The 12813-nt window shown below is 40.2% G+C and overlaps 2 protein-coding genes across 2 annotated transcripts; one reads left to right on the plus strand and one right to left on the minus strand.

Moving 5' to 3' along the window:
- Nucleotides 1–221: 221 nt before the first annotated feature.
- tbp (TATA box binding protein) lies at nucleotides 222–7141 on the plus strand. The gene is made up of 9 exons (XM_074612836.1): nucleotides 222–328; nucleotides 1550–1772; nucleotides 2590–2743; nucleotides 2898–3075; nucleotides 3456–3543; nucleotides 4190–4281; nucleotides 4471–4638; nucleotides 4970–5064; nucleotides 5691–7141. Exons 2-9 carry the CDS (start codon nucleotides 1722–1724, stop codon nucleotides 5768–5770), a joined length of 906 nt encoding a protein of 301 aa, XP_074468937.1. The 5' UTR covers nucleotides 222–328; nucleotides 1550–1721; the 3' UTR covers nucleotides 5771–7141.
- Nucleotides 7142–8364: 1223 nt separating this feature from the next.
- On the minus strand, nucleotides 8365–12793 carry pdcd2 (programmed cell death 2). The gene is made up of 8 exons (XM_074612821.1): nucleotides 12460–12793; nucleotides 10781–10889; nucleotides 10500–10556; nucleotides 10099–10287; nucleotides 9728–9868; nucleotides 9533–9633; nucleotides 9306–9419; nucleotides 8365–8812 (listed from the first exon to the last, which is right to left on the minus strand). Exons 1-8 carry the CDS (start codon nucleotides 12652–12654, stop codon nucleotides 8633–8635), a joined length of 1086 nt encoding a protein of 361 aa, XP_074468922.1. The 5' UTR covers nucleotides 12655–12793; the 3' UTR covers nucleotides 8365–8632.
- Between the last annotated feature and the right edge of the window lie 20 nt (nucleotides 12794–12813).

Genomic DNA, 12813 nt, shown 5'->3' on the forward strand with positions numbered 1-12813 from the left:
GAGGAATTACTTCCAAAACTAAAAAGCAATGAAAACAATGAATGTATGCATATCTTTAATGTTTTTAAGTGAAATTATTGTCATACTCTCGCGTGGTCTTCCTTTATCATTATTTATTTATTTTGTTATTGTGTATGCTTCTTCTGTATGTAAATGTTTTAATGTGTTCTGCTGTTACTTTGTAAACTGTCATTTTGAAATAAAAAAAATAAAACTTCTCCCGGAAGTTAAAGGTTCCTCAACCGGAAGTAGCCGCGGACGCTCATGAGCGCCGAACGAAGCACAAGATGAGACGACTCTGAAGCTGAATTCATCTGGTTCATGAGCTGTAAGTTGACGGTAAATGTACTGTGGTGCTCTTGCAACTGTCAAAGTTATTTGCAGCTCTTTTTCTAGCACATAAATGCACCACTTTCCCTGTAGCTACAACGCGACTTCATGTTAGCTAGTGCTGCTAACGCTAGCTCTGCGGCTAACTCCAGCCTGCCAGTGTGTTGATGTGTTTGATTCTGCAGGCTGTCAAGACACACTTGGGCACCAGTATGTCACCCGTAATATGCAATCATTTAAAGGGCACATAATGCATTGGGTCCTACATTAATGAACGAGCTAAATGAACGTTTAATGGACGTTAAAGCTAAATGTGGTGATGAGAAAGCAGTGGATGTGTTGGCGCCACAGATGCACTAATTCATCTTCAAGTCATTTTGCAAGTTCTTTTCACTCAACTCTGATAAGATCAGATATTCCCTTATTAGACCCACAGTGGGGAAATGTGCAGTGTACAGCAGCAAAGGGGATAGTGCAAAAAACAAGATGCATCAGCTAACACAGTAAAGCTAAAGCTAAACAAAGTGTAACAAAATATGAACCATTTAAATAGAAGGAAGTATAAAAATAGGAGCAGTATATACAGTATTGACAATAAACAGACTATTAACAAAATTGCACAAGTGGAAAATGATATTGCACAGTGAGAATGAATGAATGAATGAAATTCCACCTGAAAATATCAGGTTATTGTCAGTTTTTTGGTGTGTAAGTGGTCTACTGGGAGCAGTACTGGTTGTGGTCTACTGGGAGCAGTACTGGTTGTGGTCTACTGGCAGCAGTGCTGGTTGTGGAGCCTGACAGCTGCAGTAAAGAAGGACCTGCAATAGTGCTCCTTCACCCACTTTGGGTGGAGCAGCCTGTCGCTGAAGGAGCTCTCAAGTGCTGAGATGGTGTCCTGCATGGGGTCGGAGTCATTCTCCATCATGGATGACAACTTAGCCATCATCATCCTCCTCTCTCCCACCACCTCCACTGTGTCGAGGGGGCATCCCAGGACAGAGCTGGCCTTCCTGATCACTCGGTCGAGTCTCTTCCTGTCCGCAGCTGAGATGCTGCTGCCCCAGCAGACCACTCCATAAAAACCGGCTGATGCCACCACAGTGTCATAAAAGGTCTTCAGGAGTGCCCCCTGCACTCCAAAAGACCTCAGTGCTAAATAATTACCAGAAATAAAGTATTTGTCTGACTAAACCTTGGTTCTGTCCACATTTTTCAGGCACGACATAGCTGCCCAGAAACAAGAAGAAGGTGTTTCTGCAGATTCCACTGTGGTTGTTGGTGATTTTCTACTGTATCGTAGACTCTGGACGCACAGCTTTGAGGCACCGGCTGTGTGAAGTTACTTCCTGCTCTTGGGTGGCAGTGAACTAACGTGAGGATCTGAAGAGATGGACCAGAACAACAGTATACCACCGTTCCAGGGGCTGGCCTCTCCTCAGGTAACACTGGTTTCAAGCATTTTATGGTCTATACATTTTAAAATGAACCCAGCTTCCAGTTTATTCTCAACATAGTCTGATTTACATCCACATCTCGCTGGGGCTTCAAGGTACCACCTTGATCCTGCTACACGTGAGCTCCCATCCTGCAGCTTCAGCATTGTGGCTTAGTTATATTTAATGACAATACTTACTGCCAGTTAGAGACGCACCGATCCGATACCGATATCTGTCCGATACTGACTCAAATAGCCGGATCGGGTGTTGGTGACAATAGGCTGATCTTGTATTGGATACCATTATTTTAATAAATATCAATTCAGTACATTTATACTGTATCCATGTATTTATTTGTTACATTTTGTTTTACACAGTTAGGAAAGCAATGTTTAGGTCAAGCCTGATGTTGCCTTACACATAACAGAATGATCCCAGTCACTTCCACACAGTGAGGCATACAGCTTATTAATTAAACACTGGTATCAGGTCGATACTCGGTAGCGGCCGATACCCAAAGCCCAGGTATCGGTATTGGGACTGAAAAAGTCGGATCAGTGCATCCTTACTGCCAGTATGAAAGAGGAAGTGTGATGCTCACATAGCCAATTAAAATTAGTTTAGGGAGTAACTTTTTCACTGGAGACTCAGTAGCTGTGTTATATAATGTCATATACGGGAATGAGCAAACTGAAAAACTTTGACAATGGTGTTTTTTTCTTTTTTGCATTATCATTTGTCAGTTTCATTTGCTCCTAATGTTTTTTTTTTCTGCTCAATCCCAATTTATTATAATATTTGTTGGTGTGTCCTCGTGCAGGGTGCCATGACCCCAGTCATGCCAATCTTCAGTCCCATGATGCCATATGGCTCAGGCCTGACTCCCCAGCCCGTCCAGAACACCAATAGTTTGTCTATACTGGAGGAACAGCAGCGGCAACAACAGCAGCAACAGGCTCAGCAGGCAAACGCAGGTACACCACACACTACTGTCATACTCCTCTCCATCCTTTCCCCACCTTATGAGGTCATAATCTCAGATCCCTAGAATTGGTGTCCTCCCTATTTATTCTGAGAAAATAAAAAAAATTGTTGAAGTATATCATCTTCATATTCCTTGTTCTCCAGGCCTTCCTGGAACATCGGGGCAGACCCCTCAGCTTTACCATTCCCAGACGGTTGCAGGGTCGACCACCACAGCGCTGCCAGGGAACACCCCGCTCTACAACACCCCGCTGACCCCCATGACCCCCATCACACCGGCCACACCGGCCTCGGAGAGCTCTGGAATAGTACCACAGCTACAGTATGTTTCACATCCAATGGAAAGATGGTCAAAGTATCACTTTATGCCACACATTTCCCTTTTATTTTATGTTACCTTAGTCAGTGGTAACTGTTCAAGTTTAGCTTGAACATCGCTATTGAGAAACAAGCAAGGACAAAATTGTGCCCAAGGAGAATAGAAATTTATTTAGACCCCAAACAAATATAGCTTTCTTTTCAGAGACTACCTCAGTGTCCTGTGTCTCTTCTGCTTAGTTATGAATGGTTTTTTTTACTACCACAATGATCTACATTGCCATTATTTCCTCACAGTTTAACTTGTTTCTGAGCTACTGACTGTTTTCCTTTGTCTGTTACTTACTCTTTCCTCTGTGTTTTTGTTATTTTCCCTACTTCTAGAAACATAGTATCTACTGTAAATCTGGGCTGTAAATTGGACTTGAAAACTATCGCACTGAGAGCCAGGAATGCAGAGTACAACCCAAAGGTGAGACTGACACACATTACTGTGATCTGCTCTATGTTGCTCAACAATGTGATTTAAAAAAAAAAAAAAAAAAAAAAAATATTTTTTTTTAGTGGTGGGGCTTAAAAAAGATTCCCATTAATTTCAACCTGCTGTATTTCCCATAAATGGTGCTGTGGTGGCTCTATGGTTCACGCTAGCTTTGCATTTTCCACCTCCGTTGTAGAGATGTAGGGAAATATGGAAACATGCAGATCAACAAATATCAGGGCAACCACAGAAAACATAGAAAATGGCTGCCTGGAATAGCCAGAAAATCTGCGTAGGGATTTACATCTGGGTCAACTTGCATGTTGGTTTGTTTACATGTGTGATTCTCTCAGCTACCATTTGTAATTTTGGATCAAAGTGTGTCCAGTGGTCTATAAATCATGACCCATAGATTTATGGGAAATCCACCAGGTTACAAGGAATGACTTTGATGATTCCCTGATCTTTCCTCTTGTACCGTCATTACGCCAAAATGTCCTCTTATACTCAAGAAATACCAAAACTGAATGGTCAAGATGTTGCCATAAACTAAACTTGATGTACAGTATTCATGCTAAACACCCCACACATTCATGGCTGGCTGTAATGATATTCCTGCTCTCTCCATTTCTTGTAGCGTTTTGCTGCAGTCATTATGAGAATACGAGAACCCAGAACGACTGCTCTCATCTTCAGCTCTGGGAAGATGGTCTGCACCGGAGCCAAGAGGTCAGAATACGGGTCATTTACTGACCTTCATGTGCTGAAGTTCATAATAAAAAGCCAGATTTACACCGTAGTGATGTCTTTCAATAAAATCTTCTCTACCTTCTTGTCTTGTCTCCTCTCTGCTATTTAATACTAAATTTTCTTCTTCTTTTCCTATAATTCGCATCGCATCGACTGACTTCTCTCTAGTGAGGAGCAGTCGAGGTTAGCTGCCAGAAAATATGCTCGCGTGGTGCAGAAGCTCGGTTTTCCTGCTAAGTTCCTGGACTTCAAGATTCAGAACATGGTGGGAAGCTGCGATGTGAAGTTCCCCATTCGCCTGGAAGGATTAGTCCTCACACATCAGCAGTTTAGCAGGTAAGTTCTGTTTGTTTTATTGTCTTGTGCAGCTAAAAGCCACGGTCTCTCATTTCTGCTTTTTTGAAAGTACCGGCATGTGATGGCTGCGTTGTGAGAAAGTCATGCTTGTGACCACAGAAGGAAAGGCTAGATGGGCTTTATTCTCGTTGACATGCTCCCATACAAACCTCTGAAAGCATATATGTGGAATTGTTTGAAATTTATGTAACACGTAGCATATAGATTCGGTTTCAGACATTAGAGAGTAGAGAGCTGATAGAAGTTATTCTCAACTTGAAATTAATTTATTTAAATGATTGAGCTAATACTTGTTACTTTTTTGTTTCAGCTATGAACCGGAGCTGTTTCCAGGACTGATTTACAGAATGATCAAACCCAGAATCGTCTTGCTCATCTTTGTTTCTGGGAAAGTTGTACTCACAGGTAAGACCTGCTCCTCTCTGCTGATGGCTTCACTTCACTCATTATTATGTCTATCTATCGATCTATTGATCATTTGCACACGACATGACACCTGCCCTTATATAGTGTTTAGGGGGCTTTACCTAACCACACGCCTCCATCCGGAGTTGACTTCTCTCATTTTTCTCTTAAATTAAGAGAAAATATAAGAGAAATATAAGCGAATGTTTCTGCATGAGGCCCAATGTCAGGAGTCCCCCTTTAGATGACACATATAGAGCTGTATTGATGCAGGATTTTTGAGATGGATACTGATATCAATATTTTTAGAGTTTTAAAAGAATAATATATTTTTACATGAATTCCTTAAATAGTTGTAAAAAATAAACTTGACATACTATTTCTAAATGACCTCATCCTGTTTTTGTTTTTTTGTGTTCATTAGTGAAAACAAACCGTTTCTTGGTCAAGCTCTTCACATGAGGAATTAATCAGATTCCTTAAAAACCTACAAAAGAACTTTTAAATTAGAAATGGAAAAGATAATCCAGAACATGTTAATGGGTCTAATGATTGCTTCTGTCAGTGTTGTGGGCTTTGCCAGTGTAACTCAGTGTAGTTAATGATGTATCTGTGTTGTTTTTAAGGTGCCAAGGTGAGAGCGGAGATCTACGAAGCGTTTGAAAACATCTATCCTATTCTGAAAGGCTTCCGCAAGACGACGTAGAACTTGCAGCTCCTTCTTTTACCTTCATCTCCCCAAGCCTCGAATCTTTGTACTCTGATTTTTTTAAATTCACAAGATGTGTCATCTATATGTTGACCTCTACAAGTGGACTGCTGTAAGGGCTGTTGTACAGGGATGTGAGCCGTCTTTTTAGGGGAGGGTTTGTCCCTCCAGTGTTTCAGATTTTTTTGAAAAACAGGATTTTACATTTTTTAGTTGTTGTTGTCGTGTCTTGATCACAAGCGATGGCGTATTTTACACACGGACCTCTCCATTTATTTTAAACCGGTTCTCAGCAGTTATTTTCTGCTTTTTCTGTTGTTCTGCTCACATCCCTGATTGTATATAAGACTGTAAAGAAATGTAAAAAGTGCTGATTAGAAGAGAAGCAGTCTGACTAGGACTGTTCTTTGCTTTTATTTTAAGCCATTTTAAATAGTTTTGTACGTTGCATTTTTATAAATTGTCCGCTCAGTCCCCAAATTTGATCAAGAACATGTTCGGGTCCGTCAGCCCCACATTCCTGTTAACAGTATTCGCTAAGACTTTAGCTGAGGGACCGTCTATCCAAACCAGATCGGTTGCTTTTTGAGAGTTTAATTTTTGTATCTTTTACATTCAGATCAGTCGGATCTTGGTTCAGCTCAGTGCTGGAAGTGGATTCCTTTCTAAATTCAAACATTTTGACATCAATAGTATAGTTCAGTCTGTTGAGCTGTAAGGTGGATGCTCTTACATTTTGAATGACTGAACAAAATAGATTCAGGTCCTGCTGCTAAAGTTGTTGGTTAGTTCTTTGAGATTTGTGTCACTTGGTTTTGGGCTACATGAAGAAAAGACGCTGTTGATCTTAAAGCAGACGGCCTCTTCTTTTAATTATCTTAAATTCACATCTTGCATCTTACATTCACGAGCACTAAAAGATGATAGCAGATAAACTATGCATTGTGTTGCCATGTTTATGTTTTTTTTGGCCATTCAAAATTATATTTAAAAGTTTTGTTGTGAAGAATTAATTATATTTGCGAGTAAGAACATGTGAATCTGTCTTGGTTGTCTGTTTGCTCAGCCCCGACACTTGGCAGAAAAGTAGTTCAAATTTTGGGCACTTCTTGGTGAGCTGGTTCTCAGTTTCACCGTCTGTGTGTGTCTTCCACTTCATGTCTGTATGAGCTGCAGAATAGCAGATGAGATTAGGGTTTAATACTAAATTACATTTAGTATTAATAATAATTCCCTCTGTGATTCTGAGCTGAGACCAGGAAGCTTTTCAACACATCTCAATGCAATTCTGCTTCTTCTGAAACTGTTAATGTGCTGCACTGTGCATTAATAAATGTGTACATATACAAGCTGCTTGTTTTACTACAGTAACATTTTGGTGCCATTTTTATTTGGAAAACAGCCTTTGTATTGTGCAGTGAACACGGTGTGAGAAGTGCACTTCTGTATATATTGTCAGAAGAATGTTTAACATGTTGCACATAAGACTAGTAAAGATTTTTTTTAAGATATTGCAAAATTATTGCCTGGACTAAACGCAGGCTTTACATGATTTGATCAGAAACAAAAATATATCCATATCAACAAACTGTTTTCAGGTTCAGTGGGAGTAGTTCCTGCCAGTGAACATCAGTTATGCACAGATAACTTGAACAGAAAATACTCAACTCTTGCTCTGGCTAGGGATGGAATATTTCTGTAAAAAAAAAAAAACGATAAATAAGAATTATACAATTGGAGAACTACCGCCTGCTGGATATTTTCCCGGACGATTCTCTGTAAACCTTAGGTGAAAATCCCAGTTGATGAGCAGGTTCTGAAATACTCAATCCAGCCCGTCTGGCACCAACACCCATGCCACATTCAAAATCACTTAAATTAATCATTCAAGAACTATGTATGTGTAAAAGTATCTGTTTACCTAGATGGCGCTGTTATCCTGCTGGTCACTGATGTTGCCATCAACATGTTTACTCACTCTATGACCACACTGAACTAGTTGAGTAATTGCAAATGCATATATCAATGCTAGACACCTTAAAGAGGATGTGTACCAAAAACCTTTGTCCTATCTTTATACTTAAACAACCTTTTGTTTGGGAGCATTAAAGTTAACAGCTCTGGTCATGTGACAATTTACACTAAACATGTGACTCTGCACATATTTCATTTAGACACTTAATTATTTCAATATTTGTTATAAATGTATTGATACATCATTCAGTAACATTTTTAAAGCCTTATAACTGTCACTAATGTGACCGATGGGCTTAAGATGACATGGCAATAATCAAGGTAGTATTTTTCTGGTATTTTAATTGTACATTATTTTCCTCGGACCCTCAGAAAAATGCAGAAAATCAGATGAACGCTTGTTCAGAAATGTTTGTTAAGAGGTTTATTGTGTGATGATAAGGCTTATGGTTATATTATTTGTTTTTGATGACTATTCGTTCCAATAGACCTACTGTATAAACAGTATGTAGCACTGAAAATATGCGTAACCCACTAACCACTTCAGAAATGCCACTGATGCATTGTTCTTACAGCCAGAATGTAAAAGTATAATAGAAAAGAAACCAGAACTCCTGTTTGACTGTCTGAACTTTTAATAGAACAATTAATCCAGATGGTGAATGTCTGCCCTCCAAAAACATCTTCATTGTCCTCTTAGAGCGATCAAATCCCTCTCTCTGTCAGCTCAATTACACACTGATTTTTTATCTGTATATAATCAGTTACATGAGCAGAAGCACGTGTCCAGTACACGAGACGGGGAGTCACTACGAGTGTGATTACTCCAGTCACTTGAGTCTGAGCTTCAGTATGTCCTGACCTCTGTCCAGCAGCAGACAGATGTTATGTAGGTGTCATCTGTGTGTGCTGATCTGAGCTGAAGTCCTGTTTCCAAATGAACTCTGGGCAGTACTGGTCGCCATGGTTACAGCTGGCAGAGCATGCGTAGATGGCCAGTGTCCCCCAGTCGATGCTGGCTCCTGTCGAGTCCACACACAGACTGTTTAACAGCTGTGGCATCACCTAAAGACACACACAGGATTATTACACGTATATTATAAACACACTGTATTGCATGTTGGCACATTAGCACTATGATATTATTTTAAGTTATTAAAACACCAGAGTAATGAGTAATAATCAGAAAAGTTTTCCTCTAATTTAGATGTTTTTCTTCTTGCCCACAATGACTTGTAGAAGGAAACCTCACAGTCTCCGATACAAGACGTACAGTGGTCAGTATCTGCATTAACGTGAACTTTGACCAAATCAACCAGTCCTATGGACAATTTCAACACCAAATGTTGGACATTTCTGAACATTTCCACAAGTAAAAAACAAATCTTGGTCCACTTAGTCACTCCAAATTATAAAATACACCTTAACTTGGCTTGTTTTCCAATCACCAACATGCACACACACCTTTGTATACGTGGCACACAATAATAGCATGTTGGTATTCAAGACTGTGGTGAGTGAGAAGATGAAAACTAGGGGAAAAAGAAAAAAGGACTACCTGAAACTCAAAAGTTCTCTTGGCGCCGCAGGTGCATGGTGGGATATCCTGATCGGAAGGGATGTGCTGAGAAGAGACCCACAACGGGGAGCCTCCTCGACTGTAACGCAGCACCTGAACATAACAAAACACTGTGAGACGTACACACAGAAAGATCTTTCTAACTTCACATCGTCAGTGTGAGGAGTGACTCGACTTAATTGTGTTCAAGTTTTTATATGTTTAACCTGGTGTGGTTCTGGTGCGATCCTCTTTTTAAACCGCTGGAACACTTTGTTGTCTTCAGTCTCGTGCATAGCCATGTCCTCCAGGTCTGTCTCTGCCAGGGCTGAACGAAAGAAAGTCAGCAGTTAAAGGAAAAATATCATCAGTGAATTACTTCATGTGACCAGCATTGTTATTAGAAATAACTGAAAGCTTACTGTCTGCTAAAGAGGGACAATCTACACTCCCTTCTTCTTCTTCTTCTGCTTCAGCTTCCTTCTTCTCCTCCTCCTCCTCAGGTTCAGTGACCAGCTCAGACTCAGGGAAGAGGAAGGTAGAGACTGAGACGATGGACGCTTCTATACAGACAGACAAAGACACAGCGGAGACATTAAGTCTTCCTCTAAAATCAAGCTGGAATAAGTAGATTAACTATTCAGTGTTCTGCCCATTTTTAATCCAATGCACAACACACACACACACACACACACACACACACACACACACACACACACACACACACACACACACACACACACACACACACACACACACACACACACACACACACACACACACACACACACACCTTGGCTGCCACACTCCCTCTTGTGTGTGTGTTTCCAGTGGAGGGTCTGGTGGTGTTTTCCACAGTAGGTTACGGCGTGACAGCGGGAGCAGGCTTTGTTGCCGGGGCAACCGCACACCCAGCACAGTTTAACTCCAGAGACGGACAACACACTCTGGTCCGGTTCAGGATCGCTGGGGGGTTCGTCCTCTGAGGAAAAAGAAATATGAATACTGAAGCCAAGTCACCGTTAAGAAAGGTTTCACAGTTAGTAAATTGCATCAATGCTCGGCTCTCTAAACATATAAGTTTTGATAAATGACACCTCTCAACTCAACTCTACTTTATTTATGTAGCACTTGATAGTTGGAGGTGACAAAGAATTATACTTTTACTGACATCCTGGCAAAAAAAACACCAACCTGCTGGAGGATCGTAGGGGTAAAACTCATTCCTCCTGGGTAGCTGGCTTCTGAAAACTGAAAGGAGAGGAGGAGATCTGTAAGAAAACTTATATTAAGTCTTTAAAAAACAAAAAAGAAGCCCCAGACAAACAGATGAGAAGTGTTTAAACATGTGGAGAGGAGAGCACCTGGGGAAGGGAGGAGAATATAAGAAAGCAGAGCTAAAGACTAAAGAGTCAGTCAGTCCTGCTTTCATGTGACAACAAATATGACAAATAAACAATAATGGTTACTGGTACCTTTCATACAGCGACTGTCGTTGCTCGTGTAGCACTCCTGAGATTTGCAGCAGAACAGAAAGAGCGTTCTGTGGAAACTTCTGTCCTGACCAGAAATGGGTGCGTACACCTGCATGGGATATCGTTTTATGATGAATAGGGATGAGATGGGTATAAAGAAGTCAACTACTTGGCTGACATAAAAGTGAGTAGAATTGTCAGTTTGAGGTCACCTATTATTTTAAGAGGAAATGTGCCTAAATGTGTCTTATATCATATTATAATTTATCTGCTTTTACATGAATATAAATTTGGATAACACTTCATTTTACAGGTCTGCAAATTTCATGGTAATTCGGGGAAATTTCTTTGGAATTACTGCCAAATTACCCCTATATTTACCTCAAAATCTATTGAAACTTACTTTATTATAAACATTATTTAATAATTACATGCTAAAATAGGGCCCTTATGCTTGAGGAGCGGCTGTGCGCTGCTCCTCATTGGAGGTGGGAAACGAAAAACTAATAAGACACTTCTGATCAGACACAAATCTCACTATTGTGTGACTTATTGTCTACACAACCCGGTAGCTAATGTCATGATTCAGGGAGTTTTTTAAGGAAATTTCAAATAAGTTATTTGCTCATTATTATCTATTTACCAGCAGATATGGAAATAAAGCATATCAATTCACTTTGTATTCTTTTCCTGGATATGTATTAAATAAATTACCAGCTATTGGGAAATAGCAGAATATAATTATTAAATAATGTTTATAACAAAGTAATTTTTTATAAATTTTGAAATAAATATTGGGGTAATTTGGCAGTAATTCCAAAGAAATTTCAAATAGGTTACTTGCTAATTATCACCTCATTACCATGAAATTTTCAGACCTGTAAAATGAAGTGTTACCTAAATATGTACTAAAGTCCCTGAGAAATGTTAAAGGTCCCATATTGTAAAAAGTAAGATTTTCATGTCTTTTATATTATAAAGCAGGTTTAAGTGCTTTATAAATACTGTGAAAGTATTGAAGCGTTCAATATACAGAGAAATACACACAACCCGTATTCAGAAATTGTGTGTTTGAAACAAGCCGTTGATGTCACAAATATACAATATTTAGACCATTACACAGCTTTAAACGTAAACATTCTAAATGTGTCCTAGTTTATTCCTGGTTGCAGTGTATGTGAATAACGTCAGCTGACAGGAAGTAAACATGGACCCAAACTGTTGCCAGGCAACGCAATTCTGTTGCAATTCCGTTGAAATGCACTAAAACGGAGCGTTTCAGACAGAGTGTAAATACAGGTATATTCAGGCCGACAGTACGAGGAAAATAAAGCTTTTTTTGAACATTACAGCATGTAAACATGTTCTAGTAGAAACACAAAATACAAGTATGAACCTGAAAATGAGCACGATACGGGACCTTTAATAAACATTTCTGGCACTTTTACTCTTGAAATGTAAAGATGCGTTTGTGTGCAATCTGTGTTTTTCTATCTGGGTACATAGTTAGATTAAAATATTGTTTGTTCTTGATTGTGCTGTTTTAAAATTGAAATAAGAAAAACTAGAATAGAGTCAGCAGCCTTTATTCATCATCTCTGAAGCAGCTCCAGGTTTCTCTCTTTACATGATCATTGTTCAGAGTCCAGCTGTCTCCCTCTCTCCTCCAGGACACTAACCTGCAGCAGGAAGGCCATCGGCAGGCCGCACATCTCACACACCAGCTCGGTTAGTGCTGGCAGGCCTGTCTGGCTGAGCCACGCCGGTTTACCCCCGACCTTACTGGGGAACTGAGGAGAGAGAAGCCGCCACGACTCCGCCTCCTCCAGGAAGCCCAGGACCACCTCCACCTGCACCGAGTTACCACTGGACATACCTGAGAGGAGCTTATCTGTCTGTCAGACTAATACGGTCTGTTAAAGACTGTACGGAAGAAAAGAACGGTTTTCTAACTTCCCACAACACAACACATGAGACGCGTGGTGCACTTCAGAAAAGAGTCCGTGAGGAAACACTGAGCAGCCGGTGATTCG

The sequence above is a fragment of the Sebastes fasciatus genome, chromosome 2 (genome assembly GCF_043250625.1).
Source record: "Sebastes fasciatus isolate fSebFas1 chromosome 2, fSebFas1.pri, whole genome shotgun sequence".
Classification (NCBI taxonomy): Eukaryota; Metazoa; Chordata; class Actinopteri; order Perciformes; family Sebastidae; genus Sebastes; species Sebastes fasciatus.

Bases quoted from the DNA above. Each gene is read 5' to 3' on its own strand.
- tbp (XM_074612836.1), top strand. From the start codon at position 1,722: ATGGACCAGAACAACAGTATACCACCGTTCCAGGGGCTGGCCTCTCCT. The intron at 2,744-2,897 runs GTACACCACACA...CTTGTTCTCCAG, and splicing joins GGCTCAGCAGGCAAACGCAG to GCCTTCCTGGAACATCGGGG. The intron at 4,282-4,470 runs GTCAGAATACGG...ACTTCTCTCTAG, and splicing joins GTCTGCACCGGAGCCAAGAG to TGAGGAGCAGTCGAGGTTAG.
- pdcd2 (XM_074612821.1), bottom strand. From the start codon at position 12,654: ATGTCCAGTGGTAACTCGGTGCAGGTGGAGGTGGTCCTGGGCTTCCTG. The intron at 10,288-10,499 runs GTTGGTGTTTTT...CTTTTTCCTCAG, and splicing joins CCCCTACGATCCTCCAGCAG to AGGACGAACCCCCCAGCGAT. The intron at 9,869-10,098 runs GTGTGTGTGTGT...CTGTCTGTATAG, and splicing joins GAGGGAGTGTGGCAGCCAAG to AAGCGTCCATCGTCTCAGTC.